General features: G+C 45.0%; 1 protein-coding gene across 5 annotated transcripts in view; it reads left to right on the top strand.

The window, feature by feature from the left end:
- Positions 1 to 26,523, top strand: part of MBNL3 (muscleblind like splicing regulator 3) — a 62,241-nt gene that overhangs the window by 21,069 nt on the left and 14,649 nt on the right. For 2 of the 5 annotated variants that reach the window (XM_033137918.1, XM_033137919.1), the window contains exons 2-5: positions 14,596 to 14,760; positions 19,616 to 19,816; positions 21,171 to 21,407; positions 24,802 to 24,855. In XM_033137918.1, the coding sequence (XP_032993809.1) occupies positions 14,596 to 14,760; positions 19,616 to 19,816; positions 21,171 to 21,407; positions 24,802 to 24,855 (657 nt within the window). The remainder of the gene's footprint in view (positions 1 to 14,595; positions 14,761 to 19,615; positions 19,817 to 21,170; positions 21,408 to 24,801; positions 24,856 to 26,523) is intronic. The other 3 variants (XM_033137920.1, XM_033137922.1, XM_033137921.1) reach the window with 2 other exon arrangements.

The raw sequence follows: 26,523 nt of genomic DNA, 5'->3' as shown, positions 1-26,523 counted from the left end.
ACACACACACACCAAATTCTTAGAAATGTAAATGAGCTAGTCAAGAATTATTGACATATAATCAACATTTTTTAATCATCCATCACCAGAAATCATACAACGCAACAATAATTAGCAAACAAACAAAGAATGCTGTTGTATTGCAGAACTAGCTTATTAAATGCAGAGGTACTTCATTGGCCAGGGAGGTGAACATTGTGCATGCTCACGACCTTTATTTCTAAGGCTCATATGTACCTGCAGTAGTGCACAGACCATAGGTTTAAGAATTGCTGATCCAGATACATTGAAACTTGGGATAGTACGTACAAGAACCCATAGCCTGGCTGGTTTCAAGCCTGTGGCAAATGGCTGTTGGGGCTCTTGAGATGTACCAGTAAACGAAATTATTAAAACAGGGCTTGGAAAATTCCATCCTGGGAAACAATGGAAATGAAATTTGATGATTTACCAAATTAGTCAGTAGTGTCTGCTAGGGAAAATGTCAAAACTATTCCTGAAATTCACCAGCAGCCTCCTAAAAAATTAGGAATGGCTGGTGAATGTCAACATTCACTGAGTTTGTGACATTGGACACAACAAACAAGTCTACATCTGTTTCACTTTCAAAATATATTAAAAAAATAATAAAATGTCCAGTAGCACCTTAGAGACCAACTAAGTTTGGTTCTTGGTATAAGCTTTTGTGTGCATGCACACTTCTAGATACCTGTTTCACTTTCAGTTATCTTAGTTTTTTCTTGACTTTTCTGGAGTCCTGATGAATGCATAGAATTGTACATGGCTGACTGGGTAGCTCATTTGAATTTGGGAGCATTTTGTTTTCTTTTATGTCTGTCCTAGCAGATTGTCATTTGTCACCAAATGGTATTTCTACTCCCCCACCACCACCACCTTGATTTGGTGGGAAAATTCCCCAAACAAAACACTTTTTTACATAGTTTTTTGGGTACCGGTATTTTTTTAAAAAGAAGTGAAATGCTGTAGCAGATGGACCATCTTACAGTCTCGGATATTATTAGAAACATGATCAGTACTAATAAGGTCACTCAGCGAAAGAGGCAGATGAATGCTTCTTGAAAGACTGAGGAATAGCATGAATTTGAGGAAGGTGGGGGTGGGCATCCAAAAACAGGGAGATTGTCGAGGAGGAGATAACTGGAAGATCACATGGGCAGGGGCCGGGGGCGGGGGCAGGACAGAATTGGAATGGAAAGGAACATCTGGTGTGCCATGAAAAATAAATTAGCAATGCAATTGAAGGCTCCTGTGAGCCCAACCACATAGAATGGGGTTCCCATTGCATCTCTGAATGATTTCCTGCTCTGGTTCATCTCCTTCCATTCAGCCTTCTCTGTAGCCGTGTCACATCAGTCACTCCGGACATAGAAATACGGCAGAACTACCTGCCTTCAAAGGAGGCCGTTAGTTACATCCCTGTGTGGGTCTCCGTTCTGTCCCCAGAAACACAAGAATGCGGCTCCAACGTAGACAACATAGTTCTTAACTCTTATGTTTGGAGTATGTCTGGATGAATTCTAAAATTAAAGCTCAGCTGAATTTATTTCCAAGTCACCATTGTGAGGCACCCCAGGGTATCCCTTGAGACAGACGAGTACTTTCTGTTGATAGGCTGTGATTGCAAAGTATGCACCTTCCTCCGTGGGTTGTCATTGGTGGGTTTGGGGTGACTTTTAAGAGACAAGCAGAAATGTTTCTGGTTAGTTCACACACACACACACACACACACACACACACATTTTTGTCCTGTTTTGTTCACAATTCTGTTTTGGATTTTAATCCATTATGTTAAGACTACTCAGTTACCAGCGTTTGCACCCTGCTTTTATTTTGGGTGGGTGGGAACAAAATAAACTAGTTTTTAAAAATGTATACAACTGATTACTGCTGGCAATTTGCCACCCTGGAATAAGCTGAATGTCCAGACAAACCTTTCTGATCATAGCTGTAAGCTACTCCCAGAGTGCCTGTTGAAGGCGGGGGGCGTTTAAATAGGACCCCCCCCCCCCGTTTTTTATATAATAATAAAAACTACTGGAATATGCTGTGTGTAAAAACTGGCCCCTAGTCTGAACCAATTAAATGATTTCAACGCAGGGAACAAAACTGTCCTACTTCTCTGCGCCCCACAGGAAATAAAGAGGCTGCAGAAGCTCTGGCAAGTGCAATCAAGCCATTCAGGTTTAACTGAAAAGCTGACATTTGTGCTTTTTCCTATTTCTTCAAGCAGAAACAAAACCTGTCTTGCCGGGGGGGGGGCTCAAGAAAACCACGCCCCCCTCGTTTCTGCATGCCCCTCTGGCTGCTGGGCACCCGTCCCACTGCAACTGAAATCCTAACCTCGCCCTCCTGCTCACTAACTCCAAATGGCTTCCTCTCTTTTTGTTGCCCCTCTCAACTCTTCCCAGGCTGCCCCGCCTGCCGCTTTGGCCTCCCTTTACCTCACCTTGGGAGCTCCTGTCACGAGAGATTGGCGAGCAAGCGTCTGTCTGCATTGCCGCCCCCGTCTGGGTGCCTGCCCTCCCACTGCCAGGTCACAGCTTTGCACATCATCCCAAGAGCCAGCTTGGCTTGCAGGGACAGCCACACAGAGATTCGGCTTGTCAAGGAATGCAGAGAAGTGGTGTAAAAGGCCAGGGGTGAATTGCATGCACACACATGAAAACCCCGTCCCAACACATGCATGGATTTACCAAGATTCCCAGGGTTTGGGGGGGGGGAAACTCTTCTCCTCTCTTGATGGGAATGGCTCTTTCATCTCCCTCCGCCCCAGCTTTTCGTGCAAATCCTCAAATTGTGCAGAACATGTTAGCTTTAGAAGCAGGGGCAGCTAGCTGTTAGGGGTGAGTAAAAATCAATGATTTTTTTTTAAAATGAAATGAAATAAATCAGATTTTTTAAAATTTAAATCGGATTTTTTACATTTAAATCGGATTTTTTGATTTAGATTGGATTTTTTAAATGAAATGCTTTTGGAGGAAAAATATTTCTAAAGATTTTTCTCTTTAAGTTACATTCTAGTCCAAAGGCTATTCATCAGGAAATAAGGATTTGTTTAAAGTTTTTCATGTGTGCTAGAACTCCCAAGTTCTTTTTTTTTAATTGTTTAAGCACATCAGTTAACAAACATGGATACATATGCTATAATGTTGTTGTTTTAGTTAAATTGTTTCAATTGTTCTGAAGGAAATGATTATTTTTCTCCTTCTAATAAAGTACAGCAAAAAAAATCCAAATATAAACAGTTAATTTATTAATCCTCACAATAATTTCATAATTATCTGTCTATATATTTTTAATAGTATAACCAATCAGTAATTTTGGATATAACTGTAAAACTTTATTATTCCAAAAAGGAAACCTTCCTACAGTTGTAAATATTAAGAGGATGCCAGCAAGGTTAAACCTTTCTGTAAAAGAAGGATTTAAATCAGGCATAGGCAAGCTTGGCCCTCCAGCTGTTTTGGGACTACAACTCCCATCATCCCTGACCATTGGTTCTGTTAGCTAGGGATGATGAGAGTTGTAGTCCCAAAACATCTGGAGGCCTGAGTTTGCCTATGCCTGATTTAAATCAAGTCTTACTGACTAGTGGTTTAAATCATGATTTAAATTGATTTGATTTTAATCAAATCCACCCTGGGGGCCAGAGGGCCACATTTGCCCATGGCCTGTCCTTCAGGGGCATAGGCACACAGAGGCACACGCTTCCTCCAATTGAGGGTGGGGAGGTTATTATTTCCTCTCTGCTCACTCATTAAAGCATGTTTTCCCCAAACTTCTGTCTCCAGCTGTTTTTGCATCACCGTGACCACTGGCCTTGCCAGCTAGGAATGATGGGAGTTGTAATCCAAAAACAGCTGGAGACCCAAGTTTGGGAAACACTGTATTAAAGAATCCACCCGGTGACCAGGGAGCAAGGAGGGTGGTTTACATCCCTGGGCTTGGCTGGGCGGAGAGGTTTAATTTTTTCTGCGCTGCGCTGGCTTTAATTCTCCCACCCACCCACTTTTTAAGCATCTCTACCAAAATCAGTGTGGGTTGCTTGGGGGAGGGACAGGGTGAGATTTGCTTAGGGGGCTGGATCGGGGCTCCCAACTGGCATAGAAGGTGGTTAGCCACTGGTGCTTAAAGAATCATAACAGTATTTCAGAGCCTGAAACATAGCCCAGGCAAGAAAAGGCAGCTGTGTGCCAGAGCTCAGTATCCCAGGATTGAGATCGGGTGCCAGGAAGAGCTCGCATCTGCCTCTACAAGGTTTGTTTTCAGGATAAAACCCTGACATCTCCAACCCACCAAGACAAAAGCAGTCCTCAGCCCAGTCAGTGGCTTTACAGAACCTCGGCACACATTCCCCCCTCCTGGGTCCCCGCCCCCCAGTCCCAGGGTCAAGCTAGATGTGCCAGGCAGGACACGATGGTTCATGTGCATGCGCAAAGCTATTGTTAACAAGAAAAGGGTTTGCTATGCATGGCAAGGGATTGCATTGTCCTATTACTGCAGAGACTTACAAACACACAAACTGCTTTATAGGTGAATGGAGAAGCATAGCCAGCCCCTCGTTGTGTCCACTTTGTGAACATTCTCGCCCAGCAAAACAATATTGAATCCATGGTGGTCTGCCATATAAGCTGGATGGGCTGTGTTCTGGAATGCAGAAAATGTGAAACAGCACTGCTTTTTCCTCTCTGTATTCTTCACATGCTCCATACCTGGTTAGAAACAGAGGAATAAAATTGTGAAATGCCATGGGGGGAGTGGCACATGCCAATTATTCTATTGGGGGACTACAATGGAAAATGTGGTTTTATTATTAGGCTATTTGTTTATTTTTACCCTTAAAAGGTACCATATTTGCTTTCAGGTGTTTTTATTCTTGCAGTTCCATAGATTTTTTTTTTCTTTTCATTTTAAATGGGAGAATGAGAATCCAGGGATGATAATGTTTTTGCTTAACCTTGATCAATTAAGAGTGTGTTTTGTTTCTTTCAGTATAAGCATACAGTATATATATATCTCCCACCCCCCAATACCCTTCTGTTTTTAGGAGCACATTGAAAAGAAAAGGACTTTTAGTTGAAGCCTGTTATTTTTGGGAGATAGCAAGCATTAAAATGCCAAAACATTTACCGGTACTTCTCTGTGGTAATAAATCTTTGCACAGAATGACAGAGGGCAGTTATAGAGAAGCGGAATGTTCAGCTTGGAGACTGAATCTGATCACTTACCAATGGGATATAGAGAACTCTTTGTTCAAGAGCTGACCTGGTTAGTTTAGCGCCTTCCTTTACACCATGAGAGCTAGGCAGAGGGCCTTCTCGGTAGTGGCGCCCGCCCTGTGGAACGCCCTCCCGTCAGAAGTCAAGGGAATAAACAACTACCTGACATTCAGAAAACACCTAAAGGCAGCCCTGTTTAGGGAAGTTTTTAATTTGTGACTCTGTATTGTATTTTGGTATTTGTTGGAGGCCGCCCAGAGTGGCTGGGGAGACCCGGCCAGATGGGCGGGGTATAAATAAATTATTAGTAGTAGTAGTAGTAGTAGTAGTAGTAGCTTAAAAAAAATAAAAATAGGAAAGTTGATAGCTTCCATTTTGGTACTTTGAGCTGTAAGAAATTCACAGAGTTAGGCATTCCTTCAGAACATTTCTGACAAAAAGCATCTTGAAAGGATAAAGAAAGAAAGATCAGAACTGTTTTGGGGGTTCCAGTTAGTCTCCATAGATTTTTGACTCCAGGAGACAAAACATAATCAAGAATTGCAAAACAAGACAGTAGTTGTTGTTGTTTAGTCATTTAGTTGTGTCCAACTCTAAGGGGCTAATTTGGCAAGCAGCGTTTTCAGAGAGCGAACACTGGCTACCTCTTCCATCAGGGTAGCAAACCGTTGTCTAGACAGCTTAGATTTCACATAAATTTGATCATCTTACACAATACACCTTACAAACAATTTTCTAGGAGAGTTATTGGCCTGTTCTTGTTCTAGGAATGCCTTTGGGAGGGTGAGGAAGGGGGGGATTTAGTTGGTGGGTATTTAGAATTAACCTTCCAGCTTCTGAAGTCATGATTGCATTTTCCGTTAATCCACTTCTTGGCATGGCGTGGAGAAAATGAAACGCCATTATTAGATTTGAGAGCTTTGCATGGCAATGTTAAGTGTGGCAGAGGCATATTTCTGGGTCTCGAGGTCAGTCTGAGCACATCATGCCGGCATTAGTCATGCTTGCTCTACACCTCCCGGCCAGTGCTTTTGCTGCAGGAGGAGTTGCTTGCCTGTTTAGCTGCGTTCTGATATCTTATCTAGACTTCCTCAATGAAACAGATTTATTTCTGGGCGAAAAAGAGGCATGGGCTGGGCTTTGTGTTGTGACTTTTGTTGTGGTTCAGGAAAGTTCGTGGTTGTTTTTTTAGTCATAAGAACATAACAGCCCACTGGATCAGGTCAGTGACCCTTCTGGTCCAGCATCCTGTTCTTACAGGGGCCAAACAGATGCCTGCGGGAAACAGCAAGCAGGAACTTAGTGCAAGGACAACCTCCCTTCCTGTGGTTTACTTCCTTCCAGCACCTGGCATTCAAAAGCATTGCAGCCTTGCAACTGTATAGCCATGCTGGCTAGTAGCCATTAACAGCCCCCCCCCCCCTCCTCCTCCATGATTGCGGCCATCACTGCCTCCCGCAATATCAAGTCCCACAGTTTAACCTTGCACTGTGGGAAGGGGGACTTCCTTTTCCTGACCTTCCAGCGTTCAGCTTCCTTGGGTTCCCTGAGTTCAGGTGATATGAGAGAGGAAGCAAACCTATGCATCTTGCTCCAGAATTAAGGAGTGCCTTGGTTTTTTTTGGGGGGGGGGTCTTTGTGCATGGAGGCAAACATAGAGGCAGCTTCATTGGATGTCTGCAAGTTCTAGTGTTCTAAGAGGAGGAAAAACCCTTTCTCGCCCCACTTTCTCCATGACATGCATCATTTTACAAATTTCTGTCATGTTGCCTCTTACGGTTCTCTGAACTAAAAGGTCTCAAATGCTGCAACCTTTCTTCATAAGGTAATTGCTCCTATGAATTGCCCCAGGTTGTTTTAGTTGCCCTTTTCGGAATCTTTTCAAACTCTACCATATCCTTTTTGAGATGGGGTAACCAGAACGGTACGCAGTAAGCAAGACCTGTACACAGTCCACATTGTTTGATGGGTAGCTGGCTCATCTTTAGCCAGAGTGTTCCAGTTGCCTCAATCAGCAAATACTCAGGAGCCCCTTCTGTTCCCTCTGGGTAACCTATGCTAGCTTGCTCTATGTCCTGGTGCCCTTCAAGTAGGGTGGAGGGTGCTGTCCTGCTTGCCAGTCTTAAAGTACAATTCAGTTTCTGTTCTGGAATTGGGAGGGGGACATCTTGTCCTTTGCTTGAGGAAACAAAATATATTGGGTTTGCCCTGGGGGGGGGGGGGGGTTAGCTTTGTTCCTGGGCCAAGATAAAATAAGACAGCAGCTACCTTTGAGTGGAGTTATCTTGGCAGGGATACTGGAGTGGCTTGCCAGTTCCTACTCCAGGTGGATCATGTTTGGTCCAAACTCTCCACTATGACCTGTCCATCTTGACCTGTCCATAGCTTCCCTGAGTAATTCAAGCCCCTTCGCCACGACAAGGCAGTGATCCAAGGCAGCTACCAACATGAGTTTGGCCAAACTGCGAGAGGCAGTGAAGGATAGGCGTGCCTGGCGTGCTCTGGTCCATGGGGTCACGAAGAGTCGGACACGACTGAACAACAACGACAACAACCTTTGAGTGCTGCTACCTGGCAATTAACTTGTAATCTGAACCATTGTGATGTTGTGGGTGGTAGGTACTGCTTTGCTGCAGCCATGAGGTCTAGTAACTTTTTAAAAAAAGAGTTGGAGGTTTATCAATTAATAGGATTAAGCCTCACTTGAGAACAGCAGAATAATTACTGCAGCAGGATAAATTTAGAAAGAGGGTACTGTATTGTTGTTACTCCTCTAGGGGGAGGGAGCTCTTTCCTGCTCTCTCACATGCCTTAGCCTCCTTTACCCAAGAAGCACAATAGAGAAGTATATGAACTGTATTGTTTTGAATGCTGTTGTTGTTATTATTAACTCCATTCAGGTGGAAAACCTGCACCAAGGAGATGTTGACTTTCTCAGTATGGAGGGTTTAAAAGGCAAAAACATTGGGGTAGCATTCAGACATAGTATCCTCCACTTGCAGTCTGAATTGGTACAAGTCTACTCTTAAAAGCCCATTCCATCTCATTCTGCTGCAGGCATTGGGAGGATCATCTAAGCATTATATGTCCTTTATAGATCAGGAAGTCACTTTCTAGAGCAAACCCCTTGCATGCAGAAGGTCCCAAGTTCAACCCCTGGCATCTCCAAGCAGGGCTGGGAAAGACCCACTTTCTGAAACCCTGGGCAGCTGCTGCCAGTCAGTATAGACTACACTGAGCTAGATTGCCATCTGAAAAGACAGCTCCCTACATTCTCACTTGTGCAATGACAGCAGTTTGATGTGTATAACCAGCAAGAGATTGTCTTTTGCTTCTCTCCAAGAAAAGCTTCACTTGCTCAGCAGATGTCTCTAAAAGATGTGCACAGGGCAGTCGGTACCCCCTCCCTTTGTCATCTCTTGCACAATCTAGAATTTGTTGGTTCCTTGTGGCAGATTCCTGTTGTTTGGGCGCATGTTGATGGCGCTCTATCTGCCTTGCAAATCTTCCAGAATGTTTCAAGCCTGCAAAACCTTTGCTAGTCATTTGTGGCCTGTTTATTTTATTTTGTTTTTTTAAAAAAAGCTTCTATAAACAATCTCTGCCAGCTCATCTGGAAGTGATTTTTAACTCACACCAGGTGAGTAACTGTTTATAAGCCAGCATTATATATGGAGAAGAAAATCTCTGGAGCAAGTCACCTTCCTGTACCTGACTTTTGTGATCTCAGGAAAGCGCTGGAAAATGTGTCCCACATTTCCTGGCATGGGCTGCTTATCCAGATTGAAACCAAATTGTCAGCTCATATGGGCTGTTATTTTTAAATCCAGGAACTGTTTATGTTCATTAGGCTGTTGATTTTCTAAACTATGCAGCAACACAAACACAAACTGGCCTGTGTCTTTGCTGCACTTGATTTTAATTTCCACGCACACACACTGCCTCCTCCTTCCAAGTAAACTGAACCTCATTTCTTGCCACTGGTAATATTACTTTGATGCAGACTTCTTCCTTTTTTTAAGTTTCCTTTCCAAATACCGGTACAATGTAGATAATGGGTACAGACCTAAAATGACTGAGAACTTAGTGCAATATTTCGGGGGGGGGGGGAATTATGCTGTATGTTTTATACATTTCTGTGCTGGCATCCCATACAGATAATTCATAATAATCAGAATGTATATAATGCTTTCCTCAAGTGCTCCAATCACTATGAGGTCCCATCTGCACTGCACATGTAAAGCATTCTCATCCCACTTTAAGCAGCCGTGGCTTCCCCCAAAGAATCCTGGGAACTGTGGTTTGTTAAGGGCCCCTGAGAGTTGTTAGGAGGCCCCTCTCTCCCTCACAGAATTTCAGTTCCCAGAATTCCCTGGGCAAAGGGATTGATGGTTAAGCCATTGCTTTCACTGACTATCCCCTCCCATACACAGCCGCCAGGCCTGGGGCTGTGCCTACCATCTAGTTCTGTGAGGTTCTGTCAATTTCAGTTTCCCATTTTTCTAGTCTTCAGTTGGGTTCTCCTAATCTTTGCATTGCTTCCATGTTCATTTGTTTTTAAAGTCCTCGTGAAAATTCACCACATCTCTGCTCAGATTTCTCATATTTTTGTGTATAGTTTTGCCTGGTGTGCACATTTTCACAAGCAGTTTCCCCCTTATATTATGTATTTGATTTCTATCCCTCTTCCTCCCAAAGGGGACAAACTTAGTAAGTTAGTAAATTAAAGTGGGAAATGGGCATACTGTACTTAAAATATTCAAAACAATTAAAACCATCTAAAAGTACTTTTAAACAGTTTCTCAGATGCAGTTTATATGATATTTTATGTGTATGCATGTGTGTGTTTATGAGCAGTTTACCCTTATATCTTCAGTTTTGCCTTCATTGTTTGGTTGGATGAACTGCATCACTAAATTTTGAGAAAAAACAAAATAAAAAATTCTTTCCAGTAGCACCTTAGAGACCAACTAAGTTTGTTCTTGGTATGAGCTTTTGTGTGCATGCACACTTCTTCAGATTCTTCAGCATAACTGGTGTAACCACATACTGTTCTCCTGTTTCCTTGGGCCTCCCTGTTTTCATTTTTAGATTGTAAGCACCTTTGGGCAGAAACCGGTCTTCTGATAAAGCACATTGATAGTGGTATAACAGAAGAAACAAAAGTGATGGTGGTACTTGGTTGTGCTGCAGAGCCCAGGACACCCCCCCCCCCGTGTAATTATCCCTGGGCTGCTTCTATCCCAGAAGGCATATTGAGAGCTGAGCCTTCTCAAATTCCTAGGTTTAGAGCATGGCTGGAATCTTTGGGGATTCTTTGTATTCATGAATGTGGCACCTCAGCATTTATCCTCTGGGGCCTGAATGTTCTGTGCTTCCCCATCTGCACAAGCAGGCAGCCTGGCTCCTCCATTTCACACCTGGCAGATGTAGGCAGAGGAAGGTCAGAGGCACTTTGCATCCTCAGATGTCCTTGAGGGGGAGATTCAATCAGGCAGGGAAAGTTGTGGAATTGGATTACGAGATTTGCAATGAAAGTGTGGCTGGCACGTGGGTGGGGAGTGGATTGAGTAGGGATAACTGCACTTTCCTCTTCTCTGTTATTCTTGATAATTGTTGGGTGTCTAGAAGAAGCGCAGGCTGAATCACAGCATTTTGCAGATGAAACATGCCAGTGAAGCATGCTGCACATGTTTAGGATGTGAACCACCCTGAGATATTCAGATGCAGGGCAGTATACAGATGCAATAAATAAATAACAACAACAGCAACAATTTCCCAGAGAACACAACCTCCCCCCCCCCATACTAGGTTGGGGTTTTTATGCCTTTCTCCAGCCATCCCTTTCCCCAGAGCCCTCATATGCATGGAATCTTCTGCTTTCCCAATGTTTCTACCCCAAATTCCCAGACCATTGGCATTTATGCTAGGACTATGAAAGACGGAATCCCAAAACACTGGGCAGGCTGCAGGTTCCCCTGATCTACACAATACTGATTCTGATGACTCACAACATACACAGGTTGCAAAATGTGTTGCTTATGCCATCATCCCTGAACACCATGAAATTTGTAAAGGGAGGGGTGGAGCTCAGTGGTAGAGCAGGTGACCCCAGGTTCCACCACCAGCATCTCCAGGGAGCCTGGGAGAAGATGCAACTGGCTGAAAATCTGAGAGAGTCACTGCCAGTCCGTGTACCAGGGATGGAGTCCCTGTGGTCTCCAGGTTTAACTAAACTACAGTTCCCCTTTTCCTTGATAATTGGCTGGGGTTGATGGGAACTGCAATATCTGTTCCCCACCCCAGTGCAAACAATACTAAGCCGAGTGGACCAGCTTCCCACGTTCCTTTAAAATGAATATCCTGTGATGTGGGAATTATGAAGGGCTACAACGTACCTGTTTTGCATGCAGAAAATCTAACATTCAATCCCTGGCACCTCCAGGCAGGGCTGGGAGTGTCCCCTGGCATGAAACCCTACCAGTCAGTGTAGAGCAAGATGGGCCTATTGCCTGACTCGGCAGAAAGCAAGCTCCCCAAGTTTTTGTAGGTTCACAGCCTTCTAAGTGGAGTTTTTTATACCAGCTGGTATCTATATTGGATCTGCAAAGTATATATGTTCTGTCGTACATAGCCAGGATTTATTGGGAGCTAGGGCTCAGCTCCCACTGTCACTACCCAGCAGCGTACAAAGCAGTGATGAAAACAAGAGCACTTCTGAGCCTACATAGAATGCAGCTCTCTTTTCAGCGACTTATTTATGCCAACGGTGATATTTATGAGAAAGGAAAACTGATCAGAGGAGAAGAGCTTGTGGGGTAATTTGTTCACATTAGTTCCTAGGAATGCAATGTTCCTCCAAACTGTTGAGTTTAAAATTGACGTGTGCCACAAATATGATCAGAATGTAACAAGAGTCCTTTCAGAAACACACACTGGGCAGCTCAGCTCATTTCCTTAGAATTGTACGCGTTGTGCATGCCAAACATTAAGCTGATGCAGCCTTTGGAGGAGCAGGTCCATCCGGCCTAGTGCTGGGTCTGCTGCAAGTGGTGGCAGCTCTCCATGGTCAGAGCAACAGGGAGACGGTGGCCTTTGGCTTTTTTGCTGACCCAGGATTCTTGTTTTATTTTTAATGGGTTGCTGAGGATTGAACCTGGGTCCCCCCCTCCCTGCATGCAAAATAGGTATTCCACCACTGAATTCTCCAAAGATGTAGAATATTATTATTTACCATTGGCGGTAAAGCGGGAGAGAATGTCAAGAGACGAACTTTGGGTTGCACAGTAATGCCAGGAGAAGCTGGAGCTTTTCTCGCAGTATCTGCTCTGAATTTATTAGGAACTTCAAGCAAATGTTAGCGCCAGAGCCCACCGCACCCTTAGATTTTTGCATTAAAACAAATGTGCAGGTGTTGTCCATTTGGGTTGCTTTAAGAGCATTCATGGAGGAGAATGCAATCAGTGGCAATGAAACATGATGTCTGTGCTCTTCCTTCATGACCAGAGGCTTCTGAAAACAGTTGCTGGAAACTGCGGGAGAGGAGAGGTGCTCTTGTGCTCAGGTCCTGCTTGGGGCATCTAGCTGGCTGCTGTGAGAAAAGGATGCTGAACAAGATGGGCCATTGGCCTGATCCAGCAGGCTCTTCTTAATGTTCCTCTGTTCGCTTCATCAAATGCTTGTAGTGCTACCCTCAGTTGGCAGGCATGATTTTATATGCATGATTGCAAAGGGAAGAGAAATGGGAAACTGCAAGTTTAGTGGCAATAAAATGCAGAAAAAGAAGAAAGATACAGTTTGTGACAATTCATTCTGAGCTTAAATGCATGCAGAGTAAGCACTGTGTTCGTTTGCAACAGCAGTAACAGGTGATATAGTAACCTTCAAGGCTGCTTTCAGAGAGACACTCCCCCCCCCACCCCAACTGATCTGACACTGTAGAGTTGCTGATCAAAATGATGACTATTTCAGTTAAATATTGACTCAAAGGTATCAAACTTCTGGGCACTGGCGTAGGAAGGGCAGGGCGCCCCGGGCAGCGCAATCCCAGTAGGGTTCCATCTCAGCTGCCCTCCCCCGTGCGGCGTGCCCCGCCCCCAGAACGTGCACCAGCCCCGCCCCCACCTGTTTCCCACCCCCCAGTGCCGGAGCATGAAGCTCTGCCACTGCTTCTGGGGAAGCCAGAAGCATACTTCTTAACACATTGTTCCCAGATTCCTATAAATGCAAAAACATCTAAGCAGATTTATCCTAAATTTGGTCAAAAGGAATGCTGACCTGAGCCTTCCATGTCCAGTCTGTGCTTCTGCTAGAAGGACTTTGTATACCTTGCTCTAAAGCCTCATAAACATTCTGTTCTATCAAAAGACCTTCAGCGGAGGTGTAGCTTTTGGAAAGGCAGACCTAGTGTCATTGATGTGGTGCGGGATTGATGGGGTGGGACAAAAGTGGATCCTTTGTGAGATCCAGAATAAGAAAAGAAAAGAAAATCTACAGCAGGACCATGGCCTCCACATGCAGTGGAAAAGGTGCTTGGGTATAAGGTGATACAGTTCTGGGAGTGGAATGGAAAACATGGTCCACCAACTGCAGGTTAGACCACATATTTCAAAACTTCCTTTTGTAAAAACTTCCCGTGAAGAGAAAAATAGCTCAGCAAGGAATTGCTGGCACTGTAACCTAGGGGTGGCCAACCTGTTTGGGCCAGTGGGCACATTTTGAATTTTGAGAATGTGCTCGTGGGCACCAGGCACAATATGGCTGCTGGTTCGTTGTGGCATAGCAGACAATGGCAGTCACATCTAATGAGAGAAAGAGTGGGTTTGCCCCCCCCATAAAGTACCTCAACCACGGGGGTGGGGGGGGAAGGCATCTACATCAGCCACCACCAGACTCCCTCAAGAAACAAACTCTTTGCATCTTTCCTCTGTTTCCTGGCATCCAGTGAAATGTGGGCAAGTTAAAAGGGATGTATGTCCAGTGCACAAGACTTGGGTCACATCCACATTATACAAACATAATTTTAAAGCGTATGACTTCCCCCCTCCCCAGGAATCATGGGAGCTACAGTTGGTTAAGGGTACTGGGAATTGCAGTTCTATGAAGGGCCAACTACGGTTCCTGAGATTCTTTGGGGCAGGAAGCCAAGACTGTTAAAGTACTATAAATATGCTTTAAATGTATGGTGTGGATTGAGTCAGTGCAAACAGGAACTGAGCAGGAAGAATCTTGAATATGTTGTGGATTTTGGGAGAGTTGTTACTGAGATCTTTTGTGGGCGCTAAAGGAAGCACTGGCCTAGCTCAATGGCACATGCACTGCTCAGCAAAACGTTTCACATTTCCCCCCCCCCCAGGGTCGCTGCACTCGAGAAAACTGCAAATACCTTCATCCTCCGCCGCACTTAAAAACACAACTCGAAATCAACGGACGCAACAACCTGATCCAGCAAAAGACAGCCGCAGCCATGTTTGCACAGCAAATGCAGTTCATGCTACCAGGAGCACAATTGCAGCCAATTGTAAGTTGCCTTGCAAACCCATTTTTGCAACAGTGATTTCACATCCTAGTCTGCAGCCAATCCTTGACCATGATTTAAGCATTCTGATGTTACACTTAACTGATGTAACACATAACCATGGTTAAGGAAGACGATCCTTGGTGCTACAATCTGTACAGGATACCTATAGTCCACAAATGCATAAAACTCAAGTTAACTCTTGTAAGAAGTACCATTTAGTCCTGGGATGACTCCTGTTCGTCATGAATTGTAAAATATTGGGTCGATGGTTTAACTTTGACCTTTTAAAGCCCTTAATGGTTTAGAACCAGGTAACTTGAAAAACTTCCTTCACTCCTTCCATCTAGCATGTCCCTTATGGCTTCATAAACCTCCTTAGCTGCCCCAGCCATCCCTCAATATTTTCAGACAGGTCTTGGTAAAATACCTCTTTTACTACACCCTTTATTGTAAATTGGACTGCATAAATGGTGTTTTGATTTGTTTTCAGTGCATTCAACTTTGTGTATGTGCTGGCTTTTTAAAAAATAGTTTTTATTAAGGTTTTTCATCTTACAAAGCAAACAGATAAGCAGGGAAAGGTGCATATATTGTCTCCACATCCAATTCATAGTCATTTTCAAGTGATGTGCTGGCTTTTTAAAGAGTATTCTGCACTATGGATGTCTGAAACATTTTTAAATTGTCTTTGTATTTCCCAAGTTGAGCTGGCCCCTGTTCTAAGCTGAACTGAGACTCCTGTTTATGATATTCTGCATTTTTTAATAGAAAAAGTAAATTTATATGCCAAAGCAACTTAAATTCTCAGCTAAGAAAACATGAGTTATGGAGTTCAACTTCAATTATTTTGCAAGTGTGTGTGTGTATTTGTTTATTTTTGCAAGGTTCTCAGTCTATAAGGCATGTGTAGGTGTTCAGGAACCCTCAGAACCCAGGGGGCAAACAAAGAACGTTTAAACCGCAAGTTTTGCTTTCCTAAATAAATCATTCTTATCAGACATATTTCCCAACCCGCTCCTTGGTGGTGCTTTTCAGCAATCAGAGCAAGGAACCTCATCCAATAATCCAGATACCATCCAGGCAGAGATGAACAAGACAGTAACTTGCTCTGTGACAAAACTTGTCTGGAGGAAGATTGGTCTAAACTTCTGGGATGACACAACCCACCCACTCAACCCCAACTCATAAAATCCAATTTATGTTAGTGAGATACAGTAACATAACACAACAAACCTCACTGAGCTCAGACGCCTGTTGAAAAATTTGAGGCACCTTCATCAGGACAGTTCAGCTCGCTGACAACTTGTGTCAGGATTTGGCCTAATGCAATTACCTGTGACCAGGTTACAAAGGCCTTAAAATAGACCAAACCGTTGAAATACTGGTGGAACTAGGACAGGTTCTACAACAGTTGTATAAAGGCAACTGATTTGCAATGCTCTGATTTGAGTCAGCTGTGGTCACATTGTGTAGGGTGGGGAACAAAGTCATTTTACAAAGCCCTGTTTTCACTCTCACTTTGAGACTGGGAGGCGTGGGATACTGACACAGCTCACAGACCAGAATGTAAATCTTAAATTAGGACTGCAGCATCTCATTCAGAGGTAGCCAGTATGGTGTGCTGTAGATGTAGGACCATAACTCTCATCAGCCCCGACCAGCTTGGCCATGCCAATGGTCAGGAATGATTTTAGTTTGTAGTCTAGCCACATCTGGAGGGTGTCCGATTGGGTTTCCCTGGTCTGAGTAATGGGGAGGAGGGTTGTGACGGACAGCTGAACTAGACCAGCGTCTGGTGCTGCAGTCCCCCTAAAATTCCACCAGAGGGCTGGAGCTTCCCTCTGATTGGCTGTCAAGACAGACAGAGGTGGGCGGAGCCAGCACTTTGGGCGGGAGAACAAAAGGTGCCATTTCTGAGGGAGCATCAGTTAGAGCTGGATTTGGGATGGGAGAGAGGGAGCAGGAGGAGAGGGTTTGTCTGAGGGAGAACTGGCTCTGGTTGGAGAAGATCTGTAGCTAGAGGGAAGATCCTCTTAGCTTAGAGAGGGGGGCCGTGTGGAGCATCTTGGGAGAGGATTCAGACAGGAGTTAACCTGGAGGGCTGAGTCTGAGCCAGGGGAGGCTGGAGCTGTGGGAGCAGGGACTCCCTGGGGCTCATTCCTGTCAGGAACGGAGGCTTCTTCTAGGTAAAGAAGGCCCCCAAACCAGAAACAAGGGGTGAGGAGATCCCCCCAGGTCTGTTACACTAACTGGGTAGAGAGCCAGTGTGGTGTAGTGGTTAAGAGCGGTAACTCATTATCTGGGGAACCGGGTTCGCGTCTCTGCTCCTCCACATGCAGCTGCTGGGTGACCTTGGGCTAGTCACACTTCTCTGAAGTCTCTCAGCCCCACTCACCTCACAGAGGGTTTGTTGTGGGGGAGGAAGGGAAAGGAGAACGTGAGCCGCTTTGAGACTCCTTCGGGTAGTGATAAAGCGGGATATCAAATCCAAACTCTTCTTCTTCTGCTGTATTAAAAGTATTAATCTGCCATGACTAAGCAAAAGGACCCAGAGAGAAGTAGGCCTAACAGAAACTGAAGTGTAACAACTGATTTCTGAGTAAGAAGTTTAAGAAAGGCTGTGCCTATACTGCTGTGTTTAAGCCTGTGACACCCTTGTATTTAGTTTAAGTGATAAGTTAACTTCTACCTGAAAGAATGCATCTCCTGACCCAACTTTGTTTCACAAACTTCTTATTTCTGTGAATAAAACTTTTATTGTTTGTTCAGCTCCAGCCTAAGGCTCTAAATCACTAAGTTTTCCCTCACACAAGAGCCCCACAAGATAGCCTGTGGTAAATTGTAGACATTCATTTAATTGGCGTACCATGAGGTGGGGGCAGTTAGTGGGCTGATCCACTACTTTATTGGTGGCTAGCGGTGGGATTCGCTACAAGGAATTATTGGTTTGTTTTTGTTCTTATTTTATGGTTTATTTTTTATATTGTATTTTTATATTGTGAACCACCCTAAGATCTATGGATGAAGGGCGTAGTAATAATAATAATAATAATAATAATAATAATAATAATAATAATGGAAACAAAAACACATCTAAAACCGGGGTGAAGAACCTTATCTCTCTGGGAGGCAGGGGCTGCATCCCATCAGGGACAATCTGCCTGAGGGGTGTAAGCTGATACTGTAGAGAGGAAAAGGGATGAGGCAACTTCCCTATCAGAAAAGTTTACAGCATGGGGGAGGACATTAGTTTAGAGCAGTGGTTTTCAAGCAGTGTGGTGTGGCACCCTGGGGTGCCTTGGATGATGGTCAGGAGTCAGGACAACCCTGGCCTCTGTCCCTCTTTCCTTCCCTCCCTCCTCTGATGCCCTCTCGCATCTCTGCCTCCCAAGGGCTTGCACAGCTGTTTGTTGCAGCAGCCCTGGCTATAAGCTCCGCTAGGTGAATGGCGCCTCTGGGAGGTGCAGCTCAGAGACCAGGGGCTGCTGCCCAGAGGACTCCCAAGGGGAGGGGAGAGGAGGCTGAGGGAACACTCCACCAGGGAGGGTGTTTAAAAAAAGGGGGGGTGAGGGACTGCCAGCTCTGCAGGCAAGGGGGGACATAACTGGACTCCTGAGCCCCACAGGGGTGCTGCAGAAAGAAGGTAGTCGGTCAAGGAGCCATGGACTGAAAAAGGTTGAAAACCTCTGGTTTAGATGAATTGTGAATAAGAGGTAACATGAAGGAAGTGTATAAAATTATGCATGGCATTGACAAAACAAAATCGAAAATTCTTTCTAGTAGCACCTTAGAGACCAACTGAGTTTGTTCCTGGTATGAGCTTTCGTGTGCATGCACACGAAAGCTCATACCAGGAACAAACTCAGTTGGTCTCTAAGGTGCTACTAGAAAGAATTTTCGATTTTGTTTTGACTATGACAGACCAACACGGCTACCCACCTGTAGCATGGCATTGAGAAAGTGGATAGAGAAAGAATTATTTTTCTTGTAACACTAGAATACATATCCATCCAATGAAAGGTGAATGTTGGAAGATTCAGGACAGAAAAAAGAAAGTGCCTCTTCTTACACTGCATAGTTAAACTATGGAACTCTCTCCCACAGGAGACAGTGATGGCCTCCAACTGGGATGGTTTTAAAAGAGGATTAGACAAATTCATGGAGGAGGAGGAGGAGGATATCAGTGGCTAATAGCCAGGATGGCTATGCTCTGCCTCAAAGGCAGTACATTTCTGAATCCTAGTTGCTAGAAATTGCAGGAGGCAATAGTGCTCTTGTGCTCAGGTTCTGCTTTTCTTAGGCTGGCTGGAAGCAAGGCTAATAGTGGGCAGCCAAAAGTGTAATGTAAAACTGAAGTTACGGATTGATTCTTGACATGTGTTGCTTTAAGAAACCCAAAAGGTACCAGCCCTTTTGTCTATGCCAGGGGAGCTCCTTGCCAGCTTATCTGCCATGCGTCTCATGTCCAGAATTGGCTTGATCCCAACGGTGAATGCTTAATTGCTTAACTCCCAACGGTGAATGCTTAATTGGGAGGTGCAGGATAGGAGGGCTGTGTTAATTGCCCAAGCTGCCTCCTTAATTGTGCCATTAAGCTCTTTGTGGCTGTTCCTTGTCCATACCGATGAAGATGCTTCTTATGCTTGAAATGTTCCATGCACGTCCGAATCAATGAAAGTGGGAGGAGAAGATCAGAAGCAAACAGAGAGGATTATGAGACTGAGAGCAAGAGTCTTCCTCTTAGCCAGTGCAACTGAATCAAACATTTCCAGAGCAGGTGATACAGGGGGTTGGACACAGGACCAATGCATTCTAAGGCCCTGCTAACTCCATGACCATTCCTCTTTCCCGACAGACAACTTTTCCTGTGACTCCTTCGCTTGCAACTAGCCCCACCATGGCATTCAGCCCCTACCTAAGTCACGTCTCTCCTGGAATGGGCTTGGTTCCTGCAGAGCTGTTACCAAATACGCCTGTCCTGGTGTCTGGGAACCCAGCTGTTTCTGTGGCAGGGAGCTCCACTGGGCAGAAAATGATGAGGACAGACAAACTGGAGGTATCTTGCACCCTGTACCAAATGGCGATGGTTGCTTTGCTTAGATGAGGAGGGCAGTTCTTAACAAAATTTAATTGGGCACCTTTTGTCCAAATGTGCTTGCACCAGGGAAGTTCTGCTTGAGAGAGGAGAGGGGTCCTGATTCTGAAACCCTTTCGTCGTTATGACTCGGAACTAATTCCCAATTTTTTGAAATCTCAGCTATACCAGTTCCTTGAGAACAGCGTAACATGTATCTTGTTTGACCTCTTAATCCAAAGACAAGGAAGCTCTTAAAGTCTTTTTCTTAATTGCCACTGGAGTACGCATTATCCCTTTTTCATAAGTTGAAGATCACTGTTTGCTTAAAATTGCTTCTCAGCTTCTGTCATCTAGTCTGGGTTTGAGAGTTTTATTGTGAAGAATGGAGTCAAGGGTCACTGGGGCTCAGTCGGAAGAGCCTTCAGGAGTGTTGCTAATAAAGTGGAACTGCCTCTACCTGACCCAAATCCACAGGACTTGTTTGCAAAACCAAGGAAATCCTGGAGTAAGAGGTTGCTTATTCAGTGCTGTCATCTTGGATCAGCAAACCTTGTTTACATGGGTGGGAGATTCCAGCTGGTTTTATTTCTTCCAGCCCTCCTTGCTCACCATCTCAGGTCTCTACAGGCTGGCACAGAATACTGAAATCGATGCAACCTTCTATCCCCTAGAAAATGACTGCCCTACCGTTTCAGTAGCTAACAGTCCATTAGGAAATGGAGGTGAACCAGGAGCCCCTACTAACATAGCAGCTGCACTTCTTCAGTAATACAGTATAGGAGTGATCTTGCTTCTGTTGGCTGGGAAGAGCTGTCACTCAGTGGCAGAGAATCTGTAAAGCATGCAGAAGGTCCCAGCAGAGAACGGTCTCACAGCAAAGCAGAGCAGGACTTAACCCCTGCTCATCAGCTGGGGGTTGTGCCGCAATCCTCTTCCTCAGTGCATTGCTTTTTGCAGTGCCTTGCAAGGTGCTTTGATGTCCCAGCTTCAGAACTTCAAAGCACCTTGTGCTTGACATCACACTGATTGCCAGGTGGGTGCCACTGGCCACCTGTCAGATTTGGCCTGTGAGACCAATCCTGATAAGGATCTGCCCAGTAGAGCCAAAACGTTTCCACAACCCTGCTTTAAATAAATGGGATGGAGGTGCAATGAGACGAAACATGACACTTAGTTGAGGGGCAGCTGAGATTTGTGTCGTCGTCTCCCCCCCCCCCCCCCGCGCGCATTTCTTAGCCCTTGGTGTTCACATTAGGAGGGAAATGGAAATGTGGTTTTTCTTGGTTGTTTTCATGCGTTGTTCCTGGTTCAAATAATGTGGTTTTCTTTTAAGGTTTGCCGGGAGTTTCAGCGTGGCAACTGCACACGCGGCGAGAACGACTGCCGTTATGCTCACCCGATAGATTTTGCCATGATAGACACAAACGAGAACACCGTGACGGTGTGCATGGATTACATCAAAGGGCGGTGCTCCCGGGAGAAATGCAAGTACTTTCATCCCCCTGCACACCTGCAAGCCAAAATCAAGGCAGCTCAACACCAGGTGAATCAAACTGCTGCAGCCGGAATGGTAAGGGGGCCGTCGCCCAACAAGGCCTTTGCAAAATGTGGTGTGTTTGGCCCACAAGGAGAGAAGGGGGGGCAAGGGGAGCCTCCCCCACCTTTTGTAATAGCATCAGAGTGTCCCATCACATCTCAGCATACACAGTCCAGTCCTGTTTGTGTCAACCCCACCCTGCACATTCCCTATGCATGGGGGTCCCATATATCCTAGGGCTTTTTAAATGATGCACCAGCCCTTTTCTCCCCTAGAATCACAGAGTTGGAAACAGCTTCAAATGTCACAAAATCCACCAAAATCCCTGCCAATGTAGAAAATGTTCCCATTTTATTTCTTTGCTTCACATTCAGCAAAAGAAAAAGAGTTGTGAAGAACCCAAGAGCATTGCACATGGCATTATCCTGTCTCCCTGCCCGCCCGCCCCCCGGCTGTGGCTCAGCTGCACAGCTCATAACTGCTAGCAGCATCACACTCATGGTGGTGGGCCCAAACCTATGGAATTCCCTGCATAAGGTTGTGCTTCCAAAGGCACGTGGGGTGGGCAAGCATGCTTATGTGCCCAGCAAGGAAACCTTACAGTAAACCCTAAATAGCTATACAGTGGTACCTCAGGTTATAGACACTTCAGGTTACAGACTCTGCTAACCCAGAAATAACGCTTCAGGATAAGAACTTTGCTTCAGGATAAGAACAGAAATCGTGTTCTGGCAGCAGCGGAAGGCCCCATTAACTAAAGTGGCGCTTCAGGTTAAGAACAGTTTCAGGTTAAGAACGGACTCCAGAACGAATTAAGTTCTTAACCCGAGGTACCACTCTGTATTTTGCATGCAAAACACAGTGCTCATTAGATGTTGTAGCTGGAAAGTAAATAAAGTAGGCATACCCCTGAACAGAATCCAGTTTGCCTGGAAAGATCCAAGAGGTCTGGTGACTTCTATTTCAGTTTATCTGAAGAAGTGTGCATGCACACGAAAGCTCATACCAAGAACAAACTTAGTTGGTCTCTAAGGTGCTACTGGAAGGATTTTTTTATTTTTTATTTTGTTTTGACTATGGCAGACCAACATGGCTACCTACCTGTACCAAGAAAACCTGTCACCCTTGACATGTTAATAGAATTGTAGAGTTGAAGGGATCACAAGGGTCTTCTAGTCCAACCCCTGCAATGCAGGAATCTTTTGCCCAATGTCGGGCTTGAACCCACAACCCCAAGATTAAGAATCTCATGCTCTACTGACTGAGCTATCCATCATGAGCCATCTTGCCAGTCGGTTGTTGGATTGCAGTTCCCATCACCCATCCCTATTGGCTGTGCTTGTTGGGGCTGGTGGGAGCTGGAATCCAACACAGGATCCAAAAAAGGCTTTAAACAATGGTGTGCAAGTGTTTGAGTTCAGGGGAAGGTAGGGGAAGGCTGAATAATTTATTGTTGTTATTTATCTATGCCCATTAAAAACAGTTTAACACACATTAAAATCACATGAATAAGCTGGATCCTAAAAATATGCACCTCAAGAGTCAAAGAGTCAGGGGTTAAAGAGGTGTGTCTTTAGCACCCAGCGAAATCTGCAGTGATGTTGCCAGATGCACCTCTGTGGGAAGGGCATCCACAGCTTAGAAGGGGCAGGGGGCATGGGAAATAGCTGTGCTACAATTTGGGGTCTCCCTGTGAAACAGACTAGCAGAAGAACTAGAGCAGATGAAAGGAAGAGCTTCTTCACACTCAGCATGTTGTTAAGCCATGGCATTTACTGCCATGGAGTGTGGTGGCAACCACTGGTTTCTGTAGCTTTGAAAGATGATTTGACAAATCCATGACAATCAGGAGAGTTCACCTGGTGGTTGTTACTCATGAGGATTGCATGGATCTGCCACATCCAAACAACCAGTTGCTTTGGACAAGCCATGGCAAATGCTTGTTGCCACCATGCCCTGCCCGTGAGCTTACCAGAGGGAGCTGATGGGCCAATGCTGGAAACACAGTGGGTTCTGTGCAATGCTAGTCGTGCTCCAAGTAGACCTACTGGAATTAATGGACATGGCTAACTTGGGTCCATTGGTTGTAATGAGTCCATTCCGAGCATAATTCAGTTGGATACGACCCAATGTCAGCCTAGAGCAGCATTCCCCAACTTGGTGCTGCAGTTCCCATCAGCGCCACCCTGCACAGCCCTACAATCCTGATGGGTGATGGAAACACAGCTGCGCTAGCTGGGACTGATGGGAGTTGGAGTCTGAAACAGTTGGAGGGAACAGGCTGGGGTAGGCTTGACTTGATGACTCAAGAGGACCCTTTGTATGTTCCTGTGTGTCAATGCCTGCTGTAATGCTCGTTTCTGCACTGCCCTGTTTATCATTAAGTTGTGGGAGAAGGAGCATGTCACTGTGGCTCTTCTTGTCTTGAGAAAGATTGCTCCTTGAAGACCGGCACTTGAGTCCAAGCACTCTTACTCAGAATGAGTCTTTGGAATGATCAGCTCACGGCACTCTTTGTTGTTGAGACCTAATTCCTGACTTCTTAACTGTGACCTTGGTGGTCCCAGCTGCATCTTTAATTCATGACGTCCCTTCCTGGTGCAAACATCCAACTTGCCTTTCCGGTGTGCCCTTAATGAGCCTGTTTCAACTATTTATTGATCTCTTAAGTCACCAGGGTCTTGCCACCCAAATAGCTTTGCATTATTCATTGCATTCCTTTCAAGGCTCCCTGTTTACTTTGCACCTCTTGAGTTTGGGGGCAGCCTTGCCAGTCAGAGAACAGAAGTTGCTAGGCTACCAAAAAAAAATACCCCAAAACAAACCCCAAGAAGCTGCCATCTGCCCACACATGCCTGTGCTTAGCTGTTTGTGGTACATTGACAGGCAAAATGGAAAAAGGGGAGAGCATGAGGAAAGCATGAAAAAATGCAACTTTTTCCACTAGGGTTTTGGTTTTTTTTTTAACAAAAAAACCCACAACTTTTGCAGCAAGCTTTTGAGCACCCAAAATGCAAACAATTTAACAATGTATTATAATAATAATTATCTGAATTATATAATAATTATCTGAATTATTTGGGAATTTGTAACTAATTCTCAATTCTTGTTGGAAAATGGGACCCCCATAAAGTTATCTCAGGTTCCAGGTGTTTCTGCATCTACCCTGCAGGATAGGCAAAGCAAACCTTGCTGTGTTACTTCAGTTGTCACAGGGCCCTCCACTATGCATGTGTCATCTGTTTTTTTAAAATATTGTATAATGCACTCATTTTATTTTGTTTTGTTTTGTTCTCTTCACCTGCTCCACAATGTCCGCTCTCTTTTTTGATGCATTTCTGCTTGCTGTTTTTTCTGTTGTTGTGCTTGAACCCCCATCCCCTTCCTTGGCTCATTACCATCATGTGCTCGCTGCCTGCTAATTAAGACTCAGCCAGCTGTCCGATCACTGAAGCGACCCCTCGAGGCAACCTTTGACCCGGTACTTGGACCTCTCACCTTCTCGCTTTGCATGTCACCATCTTTAGACTGCATGGAATACATCTCTCTTTTTTTCTCTCTCCGTCTGTCTCTGTCTTTCTCATATCTGTTGTATATTGTGTGTTACCTAAGGAGAGTGCCCATCAGACAGGAAATAATGTCCCATTCACTCCACTGTCCCACCAAAGGAAACTATGCAACCTCTGGCTTAATTGAAAACCATTTTTTGGTGACGGAAGGTGCCTTTCACCACCCTCCTCCTCCCAAAAGTCCAGATGTGGTTATGGAGCAATGCAATTATCACAGTGTTTTTCAATCAGTCTGTTTTCAAACAGCGACAGCTGCCACATTTTTATAGCATGGAACACAGAAGGATCCATTTCACACCTTTGGTCTGAAATGTCTCGGGAAGCCTTCAAGGAGTTTCAGTGGCAGGGATCCAAGGGCCCAACTAAGGCCCGCACTTCAGTGGGCACATTGCCACCCTAATTGCTGCTCACATGCCAATGCACATACACAACTCGGAATGCTTAGGAGTGCTCTGGCTTGCTTGGCATGATTTGGTGGTGGGCTTTGAGCAGCAAACCTTCATTAGGAATTGTTTGTCTCCAAACAGCCTTGCAGTTGACAAAAGACACAATTCAGACAGCAGAGAGGGGTCTGGTTCCTGGCTTTTGAATCTTATTCAGGCCAATCAGTTTTGTATTATCAGCTCTGATCTACAGTAGGCGCTTTGGCATTTCAGAAGAAGCCCTTTCCAAGATTGTACCGAACACCATTCATGGGGGTGGGCAGGTTTACCCAGGACTGAACCTGGGTCTAGGGCTGCCCCACTTCCACCCACAGTTTCACAGTTCCACTGCCAGGTTGCAAAACTGGTGGTGCAACTTCCATGGGGGGTGGGGACTTGTCAGAGTTCCCTTGCTCCTGTTGACTGGTGCCCACCACCAGAATGATACATTTGGTTTGGGTGGGGAGAGGCCAGCTGCCAGCCACTCAGAGTAACAAGCTTGGGAAAGTTACCTCTCTGAAAATGAAAATGCCCCAGATGCAAAACAGGGGAGGCAGTTTCTCCCCTAAATTCCACTCTGACTTGGGCTGAACATCTAATCATTCGAAAGCTCATACCAGCCTCCCCTGGGTCACCTTCTGTATACGGAGTGTGCATCCTGCTGCTGAGCTTTTGGTTTTTCCCTTTTCCCACAGCTATGAACCACAGAACCCAGCCAGGGAAATGACTGTACTTTCTAACAGGCTAGCAGGTCCCATCTGCTATTGCATTCTTTTCATGCTGCCAGAGTCTTCTGCAGGAAACCTATTCAGAGCAAAATCAGAGTCAAAGTGCACATTTCGTTCTTTGTCTAGCCTGGCAGCTCCCTGGTTAAGTCTGCTGACCTCTTTTAGAACAAAGGCAGCTAGCGACTTTAGTATGTGCTGCTGCCTTTGACTAGATAACCTGCTAGATATATGTATTTAGAAGTGGATTAATGGATTAAAAAGGCAGCCCTGATTCATGGGTTTTGTGGATGATAAAATTGCCTTTAATATAAATATGCTTAAACCCGGCAAATGTAGATGTTTTCCCCCCGCACCCAATTTTCTCCCACTATTGGAGGGGAAGCTGAACTTAAGGTTACGTTTCTTACAATATTTCAAAGAATCGTGGAGT

Source organism: Lacerta agilis, chromosome Z (assembly GCF_009819535.1).
Source record: "Lacerta agilis isolate rLacAgi1 chromosome Z, rLacAgi1.pri, whole genome shotgun sequence".
Classification (NCBI taxonomy): Eukaryota; Metazoa; Chordata; class Lepidosauria; order Squamata; family Lacertidae; genus Lacerta; species Lacerta agilis.
The sequence above is the reverse complement of the archived record's forward strand: the minus strand, read 5'-3'. Positions and strand labels throughout refer to the sequence as shown.